Source organism: Aquarana catesbeiana, linkage group LG07 (assembly GCF_042186555.1).
Source record: "Aquarana catesbeiana isolate 2022-GZ linkage group LG07, ASM4218655v1, whole genome shotgun sequence".
NCBI lineage: Eukaryota > Metazoa > Chordata > Amphibia > Anura > Ranidae > Aquarana > Aquarana catesbeiana.
In genome coordinates, this window is record NC_133330.1 from 273,849,085 (window position 1) to 273,874,729 (window position 25,645).

At 41.6% G+C, this 25,645-nt stretch overlaps 1 protein-coding gene across 1 annotated transcript in view; it reads left to right on the forward strand.

Annotated features, from left to right (window-relative positions):
• The window catches only part of LOC141102974 (uncharacterized), a 248,270-nt gene that overhangs the window by 86,112 nt on the left and 136,513 nt on the right, over positions 1–25,645 (forward strand). Inside the window, exons 24-26 of the mRNA XM_073592043.1 lie at positions 3,712–3,763; positions 3,846–3,912; positions 3,995–4,439. Of these exons, the coding sequence (XP_073448144.1) occupies positions 3,712–3,763; positions 3,846–3,912; positions 3,995–4,439 (564 nt within the window). The remainder of the gene's footprint in view (positions 1–3,711; positions 3,764–3,845; positions 3,913–3,994; positions 4,440–25,645) is intronic.

The window sequence follows — 25,645 nt, forward strand, 5'->3', positions numbered from 1 at the left end:
GGAAGACGTGAATCTGCGCGGGACTGTGCTGGAAACTACACTTCCCAGCATGCAGCGCGGCACATGGAGCCCTCCATTACTGGGGTGGGGGAGGCGGCTTGAGCGGAGCGGATATGCTCCCTGCCGAAGCAGAGTGGACCTGCCCAAACCGAGCCGACCTGGCCCCGGCCCGAGCCTGGCCTGTCGGGAATCTGGCTCGTCATAGTGCTGTACGTCACCGCGTTCTTGACGGTCGAAAGTTCAGCAAACTTTTGTGTGACCGTGTGTATGAAAGGAAAGCTTGAGCAGAAAAGCCATTATATCTTTTTTCCGACCAAAATCCTGATCGTGTGTACACAGCATAACAAGTTCTCTTCTAAGATTGCCCTGTATTTGGCTCCATCCATCTTCCCATCAACTCTGACCAGCTTCCCTGTCCCTGCAGAAGAAAAGCATCTCCACAACATAATGCTGTCACCACCATGTTTCATGGTGGGGATGGTGTGTTCATGGTGATGTACAGTGTTAGTTTTCCGCCACACATAGCGTTTTGCTTTTATGCCAAAAAATGCAAGTTTGGTCTCATCTGACCAGAACACCTTCTTCCACATGTTTGCTGTGTCCCCCACATGACAAACTGCAAACAGGATTTCTTATGGCTTTCTTTCAACAATGGCTTTCTTCTTGCCACTCTTCCATAAAGGCCAGATTTGTGGAGAGCACGACTAATAGTTGTCCTGTGGACAGACTCTCACACCTGAGCTGTGGATCTCTGCAACTCCTCCAGAGTTACCATGGGCCTCTTAGCTGCTTCTCTGATGAATGCTGTCATTGCCTGGCCTGTCAGTTTAGGTGGACGGCCATGTCTTGGTAGGTTTGCAGTTGTGCCATACTCTTTCCATTTTTGGATGATGGATTGAAAAGCAGTGTTAATTTAGTCGACTAAAACGACTAAAACATTTTAGTCGACTAAAATGACTAAAGCTAAAACAATTGAGATGACTAAAATACGACTAAAACTAAAAGCCATTTTAGTCAAAAGACTAAAATGAGACTAAAACTAAAATGCCATTTTAGTCAAAAGACTAAAATGAGACTAAAACTAAAATGCCATTTAAGTCAAAAGACTATGACTAAAACTAAATTGCAATTACTGAAATGTACTGGAGATTTAGTCGACTAAATATGACTAAAACAATTGCAGAAGACTAAAATGGGACTAAAACTAAAATGCCATTTTAGTCCTAAGACTAAAATTAACACTGTTGAAAAGTGGTCTGTGAGATGTTCAAAGCTTGGGATATTTTTTTTATAACTTAACCCTGCTTTAAACTTCTCCACAACTTTATGCCTGACCTGTCTAGTGTGTTCCTTGGCCTTCATGATGCTATTTGTATGCAAAGGTTCTCTAACAAACCTCTGAGGGCTTCACAGAACAGCTGTATTTAAACTGAGATTAAATTACACACAGGTGGACTCTATTTACTAATTAGGTGACTTATGAAGGCAATTGGTTCCGCTAGATTTTAGTTAGGGTTACCAGAGTAAAGGGGGCTGAATACAAATGCACGCCACACTTTTCAGATATTAATTTGTAAAAAATGTTGAAAGCCATTTATCATTTTCCTTCCACTTCACAATTAGGTGCCACTTTGTGTTGGTCTTGCGCATAAAATCCCAATAAAATACATTTATGTTTTTGGTTGTAACATGACAAAATGTGGAAAATTTTAAGGGGTATTAATACTTTTTTAAGGCACTGTATATTTTGCATTTTAGCGCAACACAATGTTATGGTATGAATAGGACACATGGGGAATTATTGTTTTTCAGATGTTCTTCTGTTGATCTGCATTTTACAACTGAGGTAAAATGCATTGGTGTGAATTGGCCCTAACTCTTGGTGTCGGGAAAAGGAACTAGACTGCAGAAAGAAATCACAGTACTTTGGACAGAGGATATTACACAGTGTAGAAGGATGTTCTTTTTTCATATTTCATGTCTGAGGTTTCCAACCACTTTAAATCTTTATTATTGAGTACATTACTCAAGATTATTATTATGGTTTTAAAAGATATACGACCACCATTGCAGTTGTGCCATCACGCTTCCTATTCCTTGTAATAGAACAGGATTTCTCAACTAAGGTCCCTGAGGTTTCCACCACTTGCAGCCATTCAAGACTGGTATAGATTTCAGGAGGAGAACCCCATACAAAAAGAAAACGCATGGGGTCCCCCCAAAATTTCATACTGGACCCTTGACTTTGCATGCAGCTGGGCTGAACCATATCAGGCCACATGCTCTCAACATCAGGCAAGGGCCTTTTCCTGACAACCCTATCCTGGTGGTTGCGGGGGCATGGGGCTTAACGGAATGTGGAGGGCCCCGTTAGTATCAATAAAGGGAACCCCAGATACTGCTCCTCCCTATATAAATGAGTAAGGGGTACATAATACACCTACTTATTCATACAACAAAAAACTGAAGTAAGTAAACACTCACAATTTAAAACAAGAAAATGTCCTACAATGTAAATCTGTCATCAATCGCATCCACATCAATCATGATGAACCACGCCCACCAATCCGCAGATTAAAAAAAACGCTTATTCTTCTAATCATGTCGCTTCATTAGCACCAAATGACAGCTCCTAGCCCCCATCACTATAATGAACATATAGGGGGATCCATATTTGATCATCAGATTCCCAGATACCCCACTGCTTTGCTTACATTGTGACTGGGTGCTGTCATTTGCGGCGAGCAGTTGGCAGGAGAAGATCATGTCACCAGTCTGTGTTCTTTTTTGTTTCTTAGTAGGGGTATTATGTACCCCTTGCTGGTATCTAGGGACTCCCTTACAGTTAAACCGGGCTTCCAGAGTCCAATGATCCCCCAGTCTACAGACCCCAACAAATACTGGGTCAGGGTTGACCAGCCAGGCTCCATGCTTGGATAAGGGTATGATATGGATTTTGGGTAACCCCATGCTTTTTCTCTTGTTTCTTTTGCTTAGGGTTCCCACTTAACTTCCAAGCAAAACCTGAAGGGTCAGCTGAACACCCATTAATTTGACAATTTTCCATTTTGAGGCCTTCCCCATATCGTTTCCGGTCCTGGCCAAATGTTCTTAGCCTTTAGAGTTGGGCTTTTTTCTCTTTGATCAAATGTTCTTTAACTCTTCTTGTTGAATGTTCCTAATGCTATTTTCTCTTAGGTTTAAATGTTAGGGAATGTTACATTCACCCTGAGGTAACAAACATAGACTGACATGTCACATGTTACAAATATTATGCTTATTATTTGTGAATTTTGCATGAATGCTGACACATTATACCCCTAAATGATGTTACTGAGCTATTCCAGGTTCTAAATTAAAAAGGTACATTTTAATTTATATTTTTTAAATGTATTATTACATCTTCAACTCACTGATTACATCACACTAACGTACCGCAAGCTTTAGATTAAAAAAATATTTCAGGATTCCCTAAGGCCTGAACATTTCTTTCAAGGGTTCCTCCAAGGTAAAAACATTGAGAAAGGCTTTATTAGAGACTTCAGGCTCACTTTGCAACTTATTCAGGATCATATTTTTGTAACTGGTAAATTTTTTTTAAAATCAGCCACCTTACTTGCTCAATGGTTACGGAGTATACAATATGTTTATTACTTTCGTGTGTGATTACTTGATATGTGATATAAATTGGGTTTTGGTTTTATATTATAGTTGATGCTTCATGTTCTACGACTGGAGAAGTGCTCAAAGAACCATTAACCATGTATGTATACATGTACATCTGATCATATTTCAATATCATTATCATAAGGATAGTAAGATTTTGATTTACTTTTGCTTTTAAGAGTAACATGTCCAAGAGGATGCATTACCCAGAAAATGCTTGTTAAAGGAGATATTGTGTATACAGAAGTAAGTGGGACTACTTACTACTTACTGATTATTTAGAAATTATATTTGAAAAAGAAAAAAAAAATTATTTTCTGTATTTTAGGACTCATCTATATGCCTGGCTGCAATCCATGTAGGAATAATGAATAATGAAGGTGGGCGTAATTTAGTTCACAAGACAGATGGGCGTAATTCATATGACGGTTCCATAAACAATGGAGTGAAATCGAGTAAATGTGGTCCCTGGCCTAAATCATTTGAATTCTACATACTTTCCTCAAATTCAGAATCCTATAGTTCAGAATCCTATAGTTCAGAATCCTATAGTTCAGAATCCTATGAAGAATCATCTGAAGAATCCTATGAAGAATCATCTGAAGAATCCTATGAAGAATCATCTGAAGAATCCTATGAAGAATCATCTGAAGAATCATCTGAAGAATCTTCTGAAGAATCATCTGAAGAATCTTCTGAAGAATCATCTGAAGAATCTTCTGAAGAATCTTCTGAAGAATCTCAATTTATTTCTACTTCCAGCTCATCAGAAGGTAACCAATAATATATTTGGAACATTATTTCTTCCCCTAATTAATTTGTATGTAGAGAAGTGTTCTTTGTATTGGAAAGACCAGTAGACTAAAGCTACCTTTAGTAAGAAATGTGTGGCCAATAATGAAAGGGTTAATTTAGGTTGACTGTTTTTTTGGCTGTTAAGTGATATAATTGTCATGCATTAGGCCTCATGCACACTGGGCATTTGACTTTCTCCTCTGAATGCCTTTTACTACCGGCAGGAAAAAGCTGCTTTAAAAACACACCTAAAGCCACTTATTGCACATTCCTTTAGGGGGCGTTTAGGCACGTTAAGTTTTTGCGTGTTAAAGGACTCCATTGACCATTAATTTATTCTGGCCACTGGAATGAATGAACGCCTTTACCGTTTAAACACATCAAGTGTTTTCTCTGCTCAAAAGTTCCTCTCCTGAACATGTTTTTTTCAGCCGGTAAACACTTCTTTTCTAAACGCCTGTAAATGCCTATGCCTACAATAAATACACAGAAAATATACATAGGGGTTGATTTACTAAAACTGGAGAGTGCCAAATCTGGTGCAGCTCTGCAAAGACATCAGTCAGCTTCAAGTATTTTTTTTTTGTCAAAGCTTAATTGAACAAGCTCACGTAAGAAGCTGATTGGCTACCATAAACAGCCGCACGAGATTTTGCACGTGCCAGTTTTAGTAAATCAATCCCATAGTGTATAAAGCAGCTGTTTTAAATGGCAAAGGATTTGTATTTCTTTACACCCAGTTCTGAGATTTCCACATTGGAAAATACCACAATGTTCGCTCTCCTGTGCTGTACGATAAGTCCCAACATGGTGTGTTATGCTCAGAATGCAGAGTTCAGGAGTGTGTTATGCTCAGAATGCAGGCTTCAGGAGTGCATTACGCTTAGAAAGCAGGGTTCAGAAGTGCATTATGCTCAGAATGCAGGGTTCAGGAGTGTGTTATGCTCAGGATGCAGGGTTCAGAAGTGTGTTATGCTCACTATGCAGGGTTCAGTAATGCATTATGCTCATAATGCAGGGTTCAGGCATGCATTATGCTCAGAATGCAAGGATCAGGTGTGCACTATGCAAAGAGTGCAGGGTTCAGGGGTGCTTTATGCTCAAAATGTAGGGTTCAGGAGTGTGTTACGTTCAGAATGCAGGATTTAGTAGTGCATTCCGCTCAGAATGCAGGGTTCAGGAGTGCAATATGCTCAGAATGCAGGGTTCAGAAGTGCGTTATGCTCAGAATGCATAGCTCAGGAGTGCAGCTTATCTCTGCACCCCCCCACCCCTTCTCCTCAACAGCTAAGGTTTGCAGCCATCTTCTTCAGCTCCCACAGTCCTCTCCTCTGCACACACGATCCCCCCTCCCACTGTCCTCATCTGCTTAACTCCCAGCAGCCGCCCTGTCTTATTTTGGGGTTCCACTTATTCCCCAGTGGCCAGCACCTACATCAACAGCAAGATCAACCAGCAGGCAGCAGGTGGCCATTGGCATTCAGACACAAGACTGCAGCTCAGCATGGGATACCCTCCCTGCAGCCCATATACATACTGTGCAACGGCAGCTGCCACTCCCATTTCCCCGCTTTGTGTGTCAGGCAAGGAGAGTTCTATGGGAGCTGCTAGGAGAGGTATCTGTCACTTGTTACAAACCAGCCGGGCTTCTGTGTTTACAAGTGATAAGAAATAACAGTGTATAGTGTACAGGGCCACCGCCACAGGTGGCAGAACAGATCTACCACATTCTGGCTGGAAAAAACCCTGAGAATATATACTCATATATTATCCAGGATGTGGGACATTTTTGTACATGTTATGGACTGTGGTCTGGATGTTTTTGTGCATAAGAAGCCCATGGTGAATGGACATTTTTTTAACACTGTATTTTCTATGTGTGGATTGTAATTTTGAGGAGACTTTTTTTGGTAGCACTTTACTTATTTATCTATATGCTTTCTTTAAATGTGTGAAGTGGGGCTGAAGCGGCTAAGCTGGAAAAATGGTGGCTGGAGGAGATGGTGGCCAGCCTGTAACCCAAAGTATCTATTTAAGGGGAATTTAGAGATGAGGTGGGGAACCGTAGAGAGCTGGACTGGAAGAGCTTGACTGTAAATTAATAATGCATTTGCTGGATGCATAATGCCACTACTGTATTAAAACTGTTCTGGTCAAGGTGTGATGTTTCTGTGCATAATATAATTGACTATATTCAACATGTTACCAAGTGTGTTTTGGTTTTTAAAGCCCATCTCTAGGCCAAAATAAGATAATTTAGATAATTTATTTTTCAATGGTGGCGATTATTCAGGGCCCTGCTGTCCAACACGTGGCCTGGGGGGCCCATGTGGCCCACTGGCCCTCTGTATCGTGCCAGACACTGGAATGGTCTCTTGTTCCAGTGCTGCCAGTGAAAGACTGTACTGGTGGGCTTGGAGCAATCTTGGGCTGAGGAGTGAGAAAGAGAGGCGTGGGAGCATGTGACCAGGTAAGGGGGGTGGGAGTTAAACTTTTAATGCCATGTCTAGTAATGGGGAGTGAGGAGATTATGAGGGGGGAGTCAACTTTTACTGCCATGCCCAGCAATGCAGAAGGGTGGGGTTGGTACTAAATTTCACTGCCACTGACCCCCAATGGGGTGGGGGTGGAATTAATTTATCACTGTCAGTAACGACAATTGTAAGGGGGGTTAATTTCACTGCCACTGACTACCAATGTAGGGCAGTTAACTTTCACTGAAACTTTCACAAATGTGGGGAGTGGGATATTTCACTGCCAGTAGCCTCCAGCATGCAGGCAGGAGTAACTTTCACTGCCGCTGACCACCAATGTAGGGGGGTAAACTTATAAGTGCAGCGCTATCAGTTAAGAGATTACAAAAAATAGATAAATAGGTAAACACATAAAATCAAGTCAATTACATAAGTCCATGCAAATGCTCATTAATCTGTAGGGACTGGTGACTGGAAGGTGAGACACAAATTAGGAAAGTCCGCCACTGTCACCCCAATAATGCAGTCTCTTACCAGGAAGATTTTACCACCCCAAGGAATGGTCAAATAGTGCAGATTTAAACATCCCGATAAGAGTAAAAATCGCAAACGATCATTTATTTTTGTGACTTCACCCTTGGCATGTGATGTCATCGAGCACCGGCACGGACTGTGACCATCTTGATGGTTTGAAACTTCCATTTGATATGCTGGCTTTTTATCGTTTGTGATTTTTACTACACTATGAGATTGCCTTGTTCTCTTTTTAACGTATAGGAAAAAAACAGAAAAGGTTCCCAAAGAATATTCTTCAAAGAGGAACTACCGGATTGAACTAAATATCTTTATTTAATGTCCACAAATTGCCACATAATAAATTTAGAAAAAAGTAGAAAAAGTTTATATATATATATATATATATATATATATATATATATATATATACATATATATATATATATATATATATATATATATACACACCCGTCTCCAACACATTTAATTAAAATTAAGACAATAGTCTTAATGGGACACAGTTGACCACCACAACCAATCATAGACAGCTCTCATCCACCCTACGAAAATAAACTCTCCTCAAAGCAGTCTCATGAACTGGATGTATACTGTCAGAAAAAAAAAAAAAAACAGTTCAAAATTTACAAAATAGTGATATTATCTGTTTTGGGGATTCGTATTTGAACTCCGATTAAATAAATAGGAGAATTTTATGATTTTCAGATGATGGACTTTTTAGGCATAACACAATCTTATAAAAAATTGATATTTATTACAAGTTTAAAATCAAAACAATTACATAAGTTCCTCATATAATTCATTCACAAAAATTAGCCTATGAGCATGAGTAACACACCGCCTACAACAATGTAATCAAAAACCCCAAAGACCAAACTGATCATTCTTGAAAGTTATAGAGCTTGACAAGGTAGCGTGTGATAAAGTGCTCAATTCTGCTCTACATGTTGCGTGTAAAGGAAACGCTTCTTCGGGATCTATGGGGATTTATTCAATCATAGGTAAGAAAAAGGATGAGGCAGAAAATGGTATTCTGAATGATGGTACAGGTTCACAATGATTCAAAGGAGCTTGGGAAGGTGGTACTTCAGGAACCCTATATATAATTTAGTCTATAGGGTAATTCTATGCCACTATCAACAACTAGAAGGTGGTTTTTAAGATAGAAAATGTTGCATAGGGCCGCTAATAAGATGCTGGTTTGTTCAGTGTAGGGAATCCTCCCATTGTATACGTGCCTAGTAGCTCATAAATACCTGTCCCTTAAGCACTAAATTCCTGTCAGGGTCTCCTCCTCTAACAGCACCGCACAAGTAACAAGGGCAACTGTCCGATTAAATAAAAATTGCACTTGCATTGTACTGTGTTATAAACTTTCCACCTGGAAAGACAGCAGCAAGGTTGACTTCATTGCTTACAGGATCTACTTGAATATACTGGTAGTTAGTGAAGTGAATCCATAGGAACAAACTGAAGGGTCAAACGGATTTTAAATCTGAGTAAATACCCCCTTCAATCGTATGGGGGTTGATACAGCTCACCGTTTGACGTCTTGTCTCATGTCATTATTCCCTTTGTTCAAGTCCATATGTAGGAGACCCAATAGTCTCAGTGATGAGGAATGGATACAGGTCATGGATATGAAATGATCATAATCCTCGCTTTCACACACCATACAATGTACTTATTGAGTCTGTTTGCCCTGTAGCAATGTTTCAAGCAGTCTGCGTTAAATACCTCCAACTGACGTTGTGAACAGATTGTCTTATTGGGAAGGCATTTTTCTAAGTCATTTTTTATTCCCCATTCAATCTGGACTAAATTGGATGAGCTTATAGTGTTTCCCCCCTTTTTTGTTCTCTTTTTAACGTATGTTTTTCTGAAAGAAATCTGGCTTTTATGGTACAGCAGTGGTGCATATACAGTGAACGGATTGATAACTCTTATCTGGAGGTTTAAAACTGCACTATTTGACCATTTTTGGGGGTTTTCAAACCCTTATGGTAAGAGGCTGCATTTTTGGGGTGACTATGGAGGACTCTCCTAATTTGTGTCTCACTTTCCAAGCACCAGTCCTTAAAGATCTATGAGCATTTGCATGAACTTATGCCACTGATTTTATTTTATTTGCACTTTTCCACACCTGTGTGCTGGAGGTTATATGCTTATATCTATTTTTGTCATCTCTTAACTGACAGCGCTGCGCTTACTACTATTAATATGAAGTCTTTCCCCACAGAATGTGCTAGCTCTTTTTTTATATACTTTTAACTTTTAGTAAACTTTACTTCTGTGACCACCAGAGTTATGGTGGGTTAACTTTCACTGCCACTGAGGACCGATGCAGGGTTTAATTTCACTGCCTGTGACCACCAGTGTGGGGGTTAATAATACTTACACTAATGCTGGGGGTTATAATTCAGTCCACTGACACCAATGCTGGGGTTAATACTGAGTCCACTGACACCAATGCTGGGGGTAATCATTGCCACCACTGACACCAGTGCTGGGAGATATTAATGCCACTGAAACCAGTGCTGGGGGTTATTACTGAGTTCACTGACACCAATAATGGTCGCTCGTCCCCACCCCCTTTCCTGACCGGCCAGGCTGCGTGCTCGGATCGGGGTCTGGTATGGATTTTAGGGGGGACCCCACGCCGTTTTTTCGGCGTAGGGGGTTCCCTTTATAATCCATACCAGACCTAAGGGCCTGGCATGCACCGCGCTCACCGCAATAGGAAAATTTGTTTTTCCTATTGCAGAGAGCGCGAGATGCAATACCCTGCCCTCGCGTCGTATCTGGTCCGTCGGACCAGCCTACACACGAGCGGGCTTTCCGTCGGACCAGCACACACACGAGCGGACTTTCCGCCCGAAACTGAGTCCTACGGAAAGATTTAAAACTTGTTTCAAATCTAGGTCCGGCGGGCTTTTGGGAAGAAGTCCGCCGGAAAAGTCCGCCGCCGCCCACACACGGGCGGATTGTCCGGCACACTCTGGTCCGCCGGACCAAGTATGCCGGAAAGTCCGACCGTGTGTACGCGGCATCACTTTGTCTCTTGGTTCTATAACTTTGAGGTAGGCTACCACAGCTATTGTTTAATGGAAGCATCAGAGAAAACATGGATGTCTTCTGTTGGTATTTGTTAGGAATGAAGAAATGTAAGAGCATGGTATCTGAAGTTGTTTTAGTACTTTTAGGGACTATTTCCATGATTCCCATCTTTGTTGTTTCTCTCTGAGTGTTGGGGTATTCCAATCTGTGTTTTCAAAAGTAAGCTGTTTTAGAAGTATCTTACCCTGAATTGTAAAGGGTTATGAAACCCAGAGCATTGTAAATACTGTTCACATTATACAAAACTCCTTGTTTCATGAAGGGTTTGTTACAAAGTGATACTTTAAATGTGAATGTGTCTTGTTTGACACCTCAAAGCAATCCGAGGCTACATTGCATAAGAGAAAGATCTGTTCCCAGCTTGGAGTCCCTTTACACTAAAGCATAGTCATCAGAAGGAAATGCTTTCATTACCTTATCATTGTTTTGTGAAGCCAGAGGTTGTAAGTGGCAAGCATATCCTGAGCTCACCTTTTTGAGCTATACTTCTCAGCCCATAAATTACTAGAGAATAAGTAGGGCTGTTACCAAAAACATGTACTTTCATTCGCTGACATTGTTGCAATACCATTGGAACCTGAGGAAGTTTCTGTTGTCTTCTCAAATTATGAAACAGTGGAACATTTGCTGAATGTTGGGCAGAATAGCAACTGGCTCTGAAGCAGTGCAAAACTCCTATAAGGTTGTAGTTCAGATTAGGCCGGTGAGGACATCATTGAGGGAAACTTCTTCATATCGGGAACTTGAGTCGAAGACCAGCCTGACCTGGTCTGGCTTGTGAGGATGGTACACATAAAAGCATGGGAGGTACCAACATTCCTCTTCTTCTTTGAGAGGTACTGCAGGCTCAGCATGATCTCTCATAAACACTTCCTGCACAAATTCAAGGCATTGGGCATATGGCGCGTCACGTGGCATGATGATTTTTTTGTTGAGCCTTGTGTACCCTTTGGCATGTCTCTGCCCAGAAGCAGGAAAATATTGGCATTTCCATCAAGAGCTGGAGAGTGGTGAGAGGTAGCTGCAGGAGTTTCAGAAACCATGAAATCAGGCTGAGAATGAAGTACAGTTAAATCACACTTGTTTAATAATACAAGTAAAAAAACAAACGTAGTAAAAAAATAGCCAAAGTTCAGAAACCGGAATGGATAGTCAGCCAAGCCAGAAGTTAGAGATAAATATAATGGAACAGCAAACAGGATCTGGAGCCAGAAGGGATGTCAGCAAAGCCAGTGTTTAAACAGGAACGTAGGAGGAGTTTCTTGTGATGTAACCAAGGCGAAGGCAGAGCTCCTCTGGACTGGATGGCTTAAGTAGGCAGGACTGACGAGCAGGATCATCAACAGCTGAGTAACTGTGGAGAGAGATGGGAGCTGGCAATTAGCCGACAGCTGGGTGGCCAGTTGAAAGAAGGAAGGGCTGAGCCCAGCCCTGACTGTACCCCCTCCTCAATGACCCCTTCCCCTCGGAGGACCACCAGGCTTGAGGGGAAAACGTCTATGAAATCACAGAGGAGGACAGGGGCGTGAACGTCCGAGGATGAGACCCAAGAGCGTTCCTCCGGATCGTACCCGTTCCAATGCACCAGGCACTGTATGCGCCCACGGAACCCACGGGAGCCAACAATGGACTGTACTTCATACTCTTCATGGTTCTCAACCTGTACAGGGTGAGGATGTGGCACTGAGTTGGTAAAGCAATTGCAGACCAAAGATTTTAATAAGGAGGCATGAAATACATTCGCATATTAGAAGGAAGGTCTAATGCGTAAGCCACTGGGTTAAACCTGCGAAGAATACGGAAAGGCCCAATAAACCTAGGTGCGAACTTCAGTGAGGGAATAGAAGTCAGAGGTTGCGAGATGACAGCCAGACCCTGTCTCCAACCTGGTAGGAAGGCACAGGCAGGCGTCTGTGGTCAGCATGGAGTCTGCACCTATCGTTGGCATGACGCAAAGCCTCCTGGACTTGTGCCCAATTGGAACGAAGACCACAGAGATGCTCCTCTAACGCAGAAATACTCTGTGGAACAAACAAGTCAGGCAACATGGAAGGTTGGAAACCATAATTTGCCATAAACGGGGACAATCGGGAAGCCAAGGACTGATTGGCTCGTTCTGCAGCCCCATTAGACTGCGGGTGATACGCAGAGGAAAAAACAAGCTGAATTCCCAATTGTGCACAAAAGGCTCTCCAGAACCAGGACACAAACTGACTACCCCTGTCCGAAACAATCACCTTGGGTAGACCATGTAAGCAAAAGATCTCCCGAGCAAAAATGGAAGCCAGTTCTTTAGAAGTGGGCAACTTCTTAAGTGGAATACAATGACACATCTTTGAGAACCACTCAACCACCATAAGGATAACTGTGTTGCCCAATCCATAGAGAGGTGGGTCCAGGGCCTCTCTCAGTTGGCTATGGGTTGTAGGAGGCCCACTGGAAGATGTCATCGAGTCTTACTCTGAGCACACATGGAACAGGCAGCTATAAAGGTAGTTACATCTGCACGTAGACTAGGCCACCAGAATTGTTGGGAAATGGCCCAAACGAGTTGATTCTTCCCAGGGTGGCCAGCTGCCTTGGGAGAATGGTAAGTCTGGAGCACGACAGTACGGAGACTCTCTGGGACAAAGCAGCAGTCACAAGGTTTCTCAGGAGGAGCATGTACCTGAGCAGCAAGAATTTTGTCACCCAAAGGAGAAGTGAGACTGGTGCGAACCGTAGCCACAATATGATCAGGAGAAATCACAGGACTGGAACAGACTCCAATTTGGAAGTGGAAGAAAATTGTTGTGACAAGAACTTCAGTGAGGGAACACGAAGTCAGAGGTTGCAAGATGACAGCCAGACCCTGTCTCCAACCTGGTAGGAAGGTGCAGGCAGGAGTCTGTGGTCAGCATGGAGTCTGTACCTATCATTAGCATGATGCAAAGCCTCCTGGACTTGTGCCCAATTGGAACGAAGACCACAGAGATGCTCCTCTAACGCAGAAATACTCTGTGGAACAAACAAGTCAGGCAACATGGAAGGTTGGTAACCATAATTTGCCATAAACGGGGACAATCAGGAAGCCAAGGACTGATTGGCTGGTTCTGTAGCTCCATTAGACTGCGGGTGATACGCAGAGGAAAAAGCAAGCTGAATTCCCAACTGTGTACAAAAGGTTCGCCAGAACCGGGGCACAAACTGACTACCCCTGTCTGAGACAATCACCTTGGCTATCCCATGTAAGCGAAAGATCTCCCGAGCAAAAATGGAAGCCAGTTCTTTAGAAGTGGGCAACTTCTTAAGTGGAATACAATGACACATCTTTGAGAACCGCTTAACCACCATAAGGATAACTGTGTTGCCCTGGGAGTTGGGTAACTCCAAAATGAAATCGATAGACAGGTGGGTCCAGGGCCTTTCTCAGTTGGGTATGGGTTGTAGGAGGCCCACTGGAAGATGTTGTGGAGTCTTACTCTGAGCACACACGGAACAGGCAGCTACGAAGGTAGTTATAACAGCACGTAGACAAGGCCACCAGAATTGTTGGGAAATGGCCCAAACGAGTTGATTCTTCCCAGGGTGGCCAGCTGCCTCGGGAGAATGGTAAGTCTGGAGCACGGCAGTACGGAGACTCTCTGGGACAAAGCAGCGGTCACAAGGTTTCTCAGGAGCAGCATGCACCTGAGCAGCAAGAATCTTGTCACCTAAAGGAGAAGTGAGACTGGTGTGAACCGTAGCCAGAATATGATCAGGAGGAATCACAGGAACTGGAACCGACTCCAACTTGAAAGTGGAAGAAAATTGTTGTGACAAGGTATCAGCCCTTACATTCATAGTACCGGGTAAGAATGACACAATGTAATTGAAACTTGACAAGAAAAGAGCCCATTGCGCCCTTCTGGGAGAAAGGCATTTAGCCTCAGACAAGAATGTGAGATTCTTATGGTAAGAATGAGAACCGGCACAGTGGTACCTTCAAGGTGATGTCTCCATTCTTTCAGGGCTAAAATGATTGCCAACAGCTCTCTGTCACCAGTCTCATAATTGCACTCTGCAGGTGACAATTTCTTGGAAAAGTAGCCACAAGGATGCATAGCACTCTCAGAGGTAGGATGTTGAGACAGAAGGGCGCCAACACCAGTCTCAGAAGCATCAACCTCAAGGATAAAAGGTAACGTAGGATCAGGATGTGCCAACACAGGAGCAGAAACAAAGGCAGCCTTGAGACTCTCAAAGGCGTTAATGGACTCCGGAGACCAACAGGAGACGAGGATTTGCGGATGAAACCTCGAGAAAGTGCGTCTGCAACATACTCCTCCATGGCCTTATACTCCAAGACCAACAAAGGGTAAACCTCGCCACGAGGGAGTATGGCACCAGGTTGAAGGTCAATTGCGCAATCCTACGGCCGGTGCAGAGGAAAACTACTGGCTTGACCTCTGTCAAAGACATCACTAAAATCGTGGTACTCCTCCAGCAAGGAGGAGAGTGAAGACGTGCACAGGACCATGGCTACCTTCTGGAAGCATGTCTCACTGTATTGTGGTGATCAGGAGAGAACCTCAGCACGGAGCCAATCAAAAGAGGGTTTGTGCCTCTGTAACCAAGGATAACCAATAACCAGGGGAAACTCAGGTGAGGAAATAACCTGGAATTGGATTAACTCATGGTGAAGAGCCCCTACAGCCATGGACAATGGAACCGTCTCATGAATCACATGGGCAGGCTGTAGCGGTCTCCCGTCAAGAGCCTCAATGGCAAGTGGAGTGTCACGCAGCTTGTCGTGAATAATGAGTTGTGCCTTTTTAAGGACAGGTTTCCTGCACAATAATTACTATTGAGTAATTTTTAACGAGGATATTTTTAAGATACAAAATCAATCTATATGACACAGTCTATGCATGTGAAACTTATTCACGGAGACGTGTGAGCATACAAAATAGTCATTTATTGGTTAACAAACACAAATAATCACATGAAATTAAGATACCGATTGCGTTACATGAACGTCTTGAAAATCAATAAAAACACTTGCAAAAATGGGCGTACCGTCCCTTTGACATAATACCACCATGATAACTTCTCGGTAGAATCAATAACATTGTGAACTTGACAATTAAACAGAACGTCTGTATTTCACACGTACAACCGTTACTATACTGCAGGTAAGTAAGTGGTTAAAATGTGAAATAATTTAGATGTTTGTTTTGTCAATAAATGTGGCAACTATGCAAAAAGAAAAATATAGTGAAAAATTTGAATCTTTAGAAAAAAATCTACAAGGCGGTTATTGATTCGGGAGAATGATTATCAATTGTATAATATTCAACACATCAATATTTGAGAAAACATATCAATATTTGAGAGAACATACAGTACAAGATAAAATCAACATGACATAATTACCCATTCCAGGATGGCTACTGTTCCTATTGGCTGGTTACCAGAGTTAAGATGGCTGCCGTAGTTTCAAAATGGATACTCTTAAAGAGGATTTACTTCTTGTGACCTCCGAGTTCTAAGTATTAGGTGTTGAGGAATCTTCATGAATGTAAAGATATGTATTCATGCATGGTGCATGAGTGTCAGTCTGGGAGTGTGTGTGTCTCCCAGTGTCCCCCCTCAGGATGGATCCCTGAGCTTCCTTCTGAGCTCTCCCCCTGAGCTCACTTCCTCTCCATCTTTTTCTCTTTTCCTTTCTCCTTCCTCTCTCCTGGCATCTTACTTGCCTCTAAATACCATTTCAGATAATAAGACCATAAAAATTATAATGGCTCTGCCCAAAAGAACGTGGCTTCTTTCTATTGGTTATAAACTTAATCATTTACCTTTCTCGTAAATTTAGTGATTTCAAATAATACCACCTTCAACCACCAGGTGTCTCACATGTGTTTTGAGTCTATCCTTTTAAGTTAATACGTTCTATTTTCATAATGTATATAATGGTAAGGATAGTATATAGCTTTAAATATTCTGGTAATCGGTCTAATGTAAAATACGCTCAGTATAAGTTTGATTAGTCACCATTACATAACTTGGTTATATATCTGTGTCTCTATAAATGTATGTCTATAAAAACTGGTCTATCTATGAAAGACACATGTTGTTATATATATTAATCAATACTACAAAAAAATGATTATCTATATGGATACCTGTATAACTTCTGGTATCTCCAATGAATATTTGTTTATCTAAGAATAGGCTACAGTCTTATATAGTTATAATCATAATTATATGTTTTTCCTAATACTAATTCGTTTCTTAAAACACTTATACTTATAAAATCACACTTTCATATATATTTTCTTCATACCAAAGTTGTTGGGTCCGCAGATATCAAAATTATAATATGTCTCTGTGACCTACAATGTCATAGATAGTTTGAAATGACTTATAATAACCTTATAGATACTTTTAAAATATTTTTGACTTGCACCAACTTCAAATCTTTCCCACTGGATGTTTAGAGATGACTTGTTTGTCTAAACAGTTCCTAAAAATTCACACAATGGGTTTTGTTAGCCAAGGTGTTAGCTATTTAAACAGTCCCTCACTTGAACACAATAGGTTTAGGCCAGGTGAGGTTGTTTCTATGTGATAATAGTCTGTATAACCTTGTTTCCTATGGCTGTAAGGGTAGTTTTAGTTTATTCACTAATACCATGTAAATATCTCCTTGTTTTGTGACGGGAGCAGCCATTGTTCCATCGAGTTTTCCTCACAATACATGCTTGTAAAAGTCTTCAATATTTGATGTAGTAGAAAAACTTGGAAAAACATGAGAACGTTTATTTTGTTCTAAAGGTCTCCAAAAGGGCAAAAGTTCAATAACTGCAATAATCCTGGTTCATCTGCTTTCTTTTGAGGCCTAAGAAACTCTCATATTTCTGCCAGTAAATATAAAATGTATTCCTTCATGAATTCACAACAAGCTGCAGCGGAATCGAGTGCTTTGATACGAAGGCAGCATGTGTGTGTGGTTCAAAGTAAATGATTGGAGTTTGTTACAGGTCACCCAGTGTTAATGAGGAGGTGGACTCTCCTTGCACAGGTGGAAAGGGCTGCAAGGTCTGAGACAGTGATAATAATGGGGGATTTTAACTACCCTGATATTGACTGGAGTAATGGCACTGCTGTAGCAGTTAAAGGGCAATAATTTTAAATCATAGAGGCCCCAGCTAGAAACGATGCTTTGCTGGACCTGGTAATCTCAAACATACTGAGCTGATTACTAATGTTCATATAAAAGAAAATCTGGGTAGCAGTGACCATAACATGATTTAATTTAATGTAAGCAACAAACACATTCTGGAAAGATAAAAACACTTAATTTTAGAAGAGCAAATTTTCCAAGGATGAGGGCTGCTCTCCAAGACTTAGACTGGGAGAGAATATTGGCATCAATGAACACAGAACAGAAATGGGAATTCTTCAAAAAGACTGTATGTGAACTCACTGCTAAATATATTCCCATGGGCAATATGTTTAAAAGGCTAAAAATAAATTCATAGTAAAATGGACAGGTCTGAGCATGTAGGCCCTTTTTAAAATAATCTAGTCACGATTTATTAAATTAATTAATTTATTAAATACCTTCTTCAGCTCTGTGTATACAAAGGAGCATGGGGAAGCTCAAGTCCATAGTGGGGATGATATTGACATATCCCCACATGAACCATTATGGCTCAAAACTGATATGGTACAAATATATTTAGGTAGCATAAAGATGCATGCAGCACCTGGACCAGATGGCATATACCCACATTTCCTAAAAGAATTGAGCTCTGTCATTTCAAAGCCATTGTTTCTAATTTTTAGGGACTCTTTAATGACTAACATAGTACCACTGGATTGGCGCAAGGCCAATGTGGTGTCTATATTTAAAAAGGGTACCAAGTAACTACAGACCTGTTAGTTTAACTTTTATAGTTAGGAAGATACTGGAGAGTTTAATAAAAGACCACTTAGATGAGTTCTTGCTAGAAAAAAATATTTTAAGCAACAGACAGCATGGACTCATGAAAGACAGACGTTGTCAAACAAATCTGATTTCTTTTTATGAGGAGGTAAGCAAAACCTTAGACCAGTGGTTCTCAACTCCAGTCCTCAGGACCCACCAACAGGCCAGGTTTGCAAGATAGCTGAAATACATCACAGGTGATATTACTTGCTGCTCAGTGATTGCAGTATTCTAGTCTGCAACTCCCCAAGGTAATACTTAAAATCTGGCCTGTTGGTGGGTCCCGAGGACTGGAGTTGAGAACCACTGCCTTAGACAAAGCTGTATCTGTGGATATAGTATACTTAAGCCTTGTACACACGATCGGACTTTCCGACGGGAAATGTGTGATGACAGGCTGTTGGCGGAAAATCCAACTGTGAGTATGCTACATTTGCTACAATTGGACAATTGTTGTCGGATTTTCCGTGGACAAATGTTGGCTAGCAGGTTTTCAAATTTTCCGTGAACAAATGTGTGTTGTCGGATTTTCCGAGCGTGTGTACACAAGTCCATCGGACAAAAGTCCAAAGTACAAACACGCATGCTCGGAAGCAAGGACGAGCCAGAAGCGGTCGGTCTTGTCAACTAGCGTTCGTAATGGAGAATTAATATTCGTGACGTGGCAAATTATGAAATCTCGAAATGCAGTGCACAATTCTCTTCTTCTTTAATGGGATAATAATGAAACTGCTTTGCTGGTGATAATGATGGAGTTATTGCAAACAAATTTTCAAAGGCTTTTTTTTGTTGGTGTCCCTTGTCAATTTTACATTGTATTTTTTTAAATGTAATGGCCTACTCCAAAACTGTCATTTGAAGTAAAACACATAGCCAAGTATTATTCTCCACAATTTTTTTTATTGTGCATTAAAAAAGGAAAACAAATAAAATTAGACATGCTATCTGCCAATAGAACTTACAATAGAACCAAAACGTGCATTCTATGCATCCAAAGATATAGAAAATATACCACATCAAATCCGTTTTCAACCACAAAAATAATGTCAAAGCAATAACTCCAAGGCCAATAATAAATAACACGTTATCTCCTCCGATTCCGCAACATGGCTGGTTGACGAACGGCCGTTCAGAAACGAACTGAAAAGCACAAACTGAAAAGTGCGAAATGAAAAGTGTGAAATGAAAAACGTGAATCAACACTCACCAAACTTCTACTAACACAAAATTAGCAGAAGGAGCCCAAAGGGTGGCGCTAAGGAGCTGAAAAACAACATAGTATGTCACTACGTTCGTAATTGTTGGCCAATAATTGTGTGGCCATGTGTATGCAAGACAGGTTTGGGCCGACGCCCTTCGGACAAAAGTCCATGGTTTTGTTGGCCAACAATCCAATCGTGTGTACGAGACTTAAGATTTTGCAAAAGAGTTTGATGTGCTTCCCCACACACAGCTAATGTGTAATGTAATGTCTACAGGCTTGAAAAATCAGTTTGTAAATTGATAGAAAACTGGCTAAAAGACTGTATTAAGAAAATAGTAGTTAATGATTCACATTCTGAATGGTCTAAGGTTATTTGTGGTTTACCCCAAGGTTCAGTGTTGGGACCCTTACTTTTTAATATATTTATAAATGATATAAGGCAATGTTTCTCAACTCCAGTCCTCAAGACGCACCAAGAGGTCATGTTTTCAAGATTTCCCTCAGATGAAACAGCTGTGGTAATTACTAAGGCAGTGAAACTGATCAAATCACCTGTGCAAAATAATGGAAAGCCTGAAAACATGACCTGTTGGGATGCCTTGAGGACTGGAGTTGAGAAACACTGATATAGGGTCTCTGTTTTGCTTTTTTGCTAAATTAAAAATGCTGTACATACAAAACTGTTACAATTATAGGAATACAATACAAGACTGACAGATATAACTATAACAAGCAAAATGCTTCCCACTTCCTAGCAAATAAACAGCCTATGGTCTGTAAACAGTAGATATACGCTTAAACGTTACTTAACTCAGGTTACAAAGAGGACCCAGGTTTAATTTATACTTATACAAGGGAGACCACCATGGAGAAAAATAGATCTCCAAAATGTGTTGCCAACATCCCGTTAGAACAAACAAAAGAACAAAGTAAAGTGTACTGTGGGACTTTTTGGGCAAACTCTAATAAGGCAATAGTAGTAAAAGATATAGATTTTTATCTAACCTCTTCCCATCCCGCGTATAGTCAAATGACAGCCGCAAGGTGGCTCTCTCATCCTGGGCGGCCGTCATATGACGTCCTTGGCTTCCCAGTTGTGCGCGCTCCCGCCGTGTGACTCGGGAGCAGATGTGCAAATTAATATTCGTGACGTGGCAAATTATGAAATCTCGAAATGCAGTGCACAATTCTCTTCTTCTTTAATGGGATAATAATGAAACTGCTTTGCTGGTGATAATGATGGAGTTATTGCAAACAAATTTTCAAAGGCTTTTTTTTGTTGGTGTCCCTTGTCAATTTTACATTGTATTTTTTTAAATGTAATGGCCTACTCCAAAACTGTCATTTGAAGTAAAACACATAGCCAAGTATTATTCTCCACAATTTTTTTTATTGTGCATTAAAAAAGGAAAACAAATAAAATTAGACATGCTATCTGCCAATAGAACTTACAATAGAACCAAAACGTGCATTCTATGCATCCAAAGATATAGAATATATACCACATCAAATCCGTTTTCAACCACAAAAATAATGTCAAAGCAATAACTCCAAGGCCAATAATAAATAACACGTTATCTCCTCCGATTCCGCAACATGGCTGGTTGACGAACGGCCGTTCAGAAACGAACTGAAAAGCACAAACTGAAAAGTGCGAAATGAAAAGTGTGAAATGAAAAACGTGAATCAACACTCACCAAACTTCTACTAACACAAAATTAGCAGAAGGAGCCCAAAGGGTGGCGCTAAGGAGCTGAAAAACAACATAGTATGTCACTACGTTCGTAATTGTTGGCCAATAATTGTGTGGCCATGTGTATGCAAGACAGGTTTGGGCCGACGCCCTTCGGACAAAAGTCCATGGTTTTGTTGGCCAACAATCCAATCGTGTGTACGAGACTTAAGATTTTGCAAAAGAGTTTGACGTGCTTCCCCACACACAGCTAATGTGTAATGTAATGTCTACAGGCTTGAAAAATCAGTTTGTAAATTGATAGAAAACTGGCTAAAAGACTGTATTAAGAAAATAGTAGTTAATGATTCACATTCTGAATGGTCTAAGGTTATTTGTGGTTTACCCCAAGGTTCAGTGTTGGGACCCTTACTTTTTAATATATTTATAAATGATATAAGGCAATGTTTCTCAACTCCAGTCCTCAAGACGCACCAAGAGGTCATGTTTTCAAGATTTCCCTCAGATGAAACAGCTGTGGTAATTACTAAGGCAGTGAAACTGATCAAATCACCTGTGCAAAATAATGGAAAGCCTGAAAACATGACCTGTTGGGATGCCTTGAGGACTGGAGTTGAGAAACACTGATATAGGGTCTCTGTTTTGCTTTTTTGCTAAATTAAAAATGCTGTACATACAAAACTGTTACAATTATAGGAATACAATACAAGACTGACAGATATAACTATAACAAGCAAAATGCTTCCCACTTCCTAGCAAATAAACAGCCTATGGTCTGTAAACAGTAGATATACGCTTAAACGTTACTTAACTCAGGTTACAAAGAGGACCCAGGTTTAATTTATACTTATACAAGGGAGACCACCATGGAGAAAAATAGATCTCCAAAATGTGTTGCCAACATCCCGTTAGAACAAACAAAAGAACAAAGTAAAGTGTACTGTGGGACTTTTTGGGCAAACTCTAATAAGGCAATAGTAGTAAAAGATATAGATTTTTATCTAACCTCTTCCCATCCCGCGTATAGTCAAATGACAGCCGCAAGGTGGCTCTCTCATCCTGGGCGGCCGTCATATGACGTCCTTGGCTTCCCAGTTGTGCGCGCTCCCGCCGCGTGACTCGGGAGCAGATGTGCGTGCCTGTCGACCTTGATGTCCACCAGGCACCCGCGATTGCCGGTCACAGAGTAGATCACATCCTGTCAGGGAATAGGAGACAGCTTGTGTGTTCCCAGTACAGAGGAAAACAGATCGGTCACCTCCCCCAGTCAGTTAGAATCACTCCCTAGGTAACACATATAACCCCTTGATCGCCCCCTAGTGTTAACCGCTTCCCTGCCAGTGACATTTATTCAGTAATCAGTGCATTTTTATAGCACTGTTCGCTGTATAAATGGGAATGGTCCCAAAATAGTGTCAAAACTGTCCGATCTGTCCACCGCAATATCGCAGTCTTGAAAAAAATCGCAGATCGCCGCCATTACTAGTAAAAAACAAAACAAAACATGCCATAAATCTATCCCCTATTTTGTAGGTGCTATAACTTTTGCACAAATCAATCAATATACACTTATTGCGATTTTTTTTTACCAAAAATATGTAGAAGAATACATATCGGCCTAAACTGAGGAAGAAATATGTTTTTTTTTTCTTTTTAATTGGGATATTTATTATAGCAAAAAATAAAAAATATTGTGTTTTTTTTAGTCTTTTTTTGTTTATAGCGCAAAAAATAAAAGCTGCAGAGGTGATCAAATACCACCAAAAGAAAAAAATGATCAAAATGTCATATGGGTATAATGTTGTATGACCGTGCAATTGTCATTCAAATCGTGACAGCGCAGAAAGCTGCAAATTGGCCTAGGCAGGAAGGGGGTGAAAATGCCCTGTATTGAAGTGGTTAAAGTGTTAAAAGCATATTGGTGCAAAACATCACCATAGCAAAATACAATACATAATGCACATTGAGTATCACGCTCAATCAAGAGCTAAAGAGGATTAGAGGGAAAGCTTCTCTTGTAGCCCGACGCGTTTTGGGAATCTTGAAGTATCTCCCTTCTTCAGGGTATTGAGAAGACAAGAGGTTTTTGGGTCTTGAAAGAGCGCCAGCTGGGTCCCAATACACAAATCCAGAACAGTGGCATGTGAATGGTTGGCTGACTTAATTTATAAGCAGTTGCTGGAGATCAGTTGAAAGCATTTTCAGGTATAGTTTTTTCTGGCTGGCACAGGCCTTCCTTGGTGTTAAGTCATTATGGAATCCAGTAGTGGCTGGTGCTTAATGCTAAATTTTCTTGGGGGGAGGCCCCCGGCCCCCCAGTCAGCCAACCACCCCCTGGCACTCGATTGGTCTCTGCTTCCCCCTTAGCTTGATCTCTGCATCACTCTCCCATCGCCTGCCAGACCCCCCACCAGCCCCGCACTTACTCTATCCAGGTCACGGCATTGTGGCTTTTCCCCCCTGCGTCTCCTCCTGAGTCCCGGCAGTCACTTCTCCGCCAATCAGGACTTGATCAGGTACCCAGGCTTACAAGATCTTCTGAGGCAGGCCAAAAAAGTCTGTGATCATTTCCGGCGGTCATACAATGCCAGTGCTTGATTGGCTAACATTCATCAGGAATTCAACCTGCCCAACAACTGCCTCACTTGTGACATGCCCACCAGGTAGAACTCAACATTGGCAATTCTGCAGCAGCTGCATATACATCAGAGGGCCATCAATGAGTACCTGTGTGATAGTATGGCACCAGGACAGGCTCAGAGGAGCTTGGCTTCTTTTTGCCACGCCAGTGGCTACTGATAAAGGATGCATGCACTGTCCTGTCACCATTTGAGGAGGCAACAAGGATGTTGAGCAGCGACAATGCATGCATCAGTGACACTTTCCCTCTAGTCTTCTTGCTTGAGCACACGCTTCGTGGAATCATGGACAGGGCACCTGAGGCAGAACAGCGGAAGTAAGAGGAGGGCTTCCTTTCCTCTCAAGGCCCTCTTTATGCAGATTCCATTCCACCAAACACACAGGAGGAAGAGGAGGAGGATTGTGTCAGCATCGATGTAGAGGATAACATGTAGCAGTCTTCAAGGAATGGTTTTCAGTCCCCAGAAATCCAAGGAGTTGTACGTGGATGGGAGGAGGTAGTTCCTGACAATGTCATCCTTAGTGACCCAGAGGATTTAGAATCTCATGCCTCTTCAAACTTTCACTGCATGGGCTTCCTGATTCTGCAAAGCCTGAGAAAGCACCTAAAGATTTGTGGCATCAAGAAGAGGGATCATTACTGGCTGGCAACCCTTCTTGATCCATATTACCAGGGTAAATTTGCAGAGCTCATCCTGCTTTCGCAGAGGAGCAATGGATGAAACATCTTCAGGATGCCTTGAAGAAAATTTTGTGTAATGCCTTTCCAGACCCTGGGAGGTTACCATTTCCTGGTCCTGGACAACGTGTTTCTGAGGCTTCATTCGGTCAGAGGAAGAGCGGTGGGGAAGGTGGCCGGCTGACCGTTGCCTTTAAGTAACCATCGGCAGCATCTGCATTATATGGGGCAGGAATATCTAGGGGCAAGAGCAGATTTGAAGACCTTTCCAAATGAGCATCCACTGGGTTACTAGATCTTGAGGATGGATCACTGGCCAGAACTTGCTCAATATGCAATTGAGCTACTGGACTCTCCTGCATCCAGCATGCTTTCTGAACAGACATTCAGTGCTGCTGGAGGGTTTGTAACGGATCAAGAGTGCGCCTGTTCACAGACTCCATTGATAAGCTTACCTTTATCAAAATGAATCAATCCTGGATCAGCAGCTATCAAGCACCTGATGCTGATGTAACTGATTGACTTTGCTAGAAATCTGGGATCCCTTGAAGACTGTCTATGCTGCCTATCCTATTCCTGAATATTGATTCTGCTAGCTTCCAACAATATTTTTGGTTTAGGGCACCACCAACACCTATGGCCCAATTTTTTGCACCTGTTTGACTGAGGCATGTGATTACTATTTTTTTTACAGCAGAGCAGAGCCCGTTCCTGCGCCCAACAAGAGTAACTGTGAGGGGTTACAGTATTCATGCACCACCAACACCCAAGGCCCAATTTTGCTGCACCTGTTTGGCTGGGGCATGTAGTTACAATTTTTTTTTACAAATCTTTTACAGCAGGGCCCGTTCCTGCGCCAGACAAGAGTAACTGTGAGGGGTTACAGTGTTCA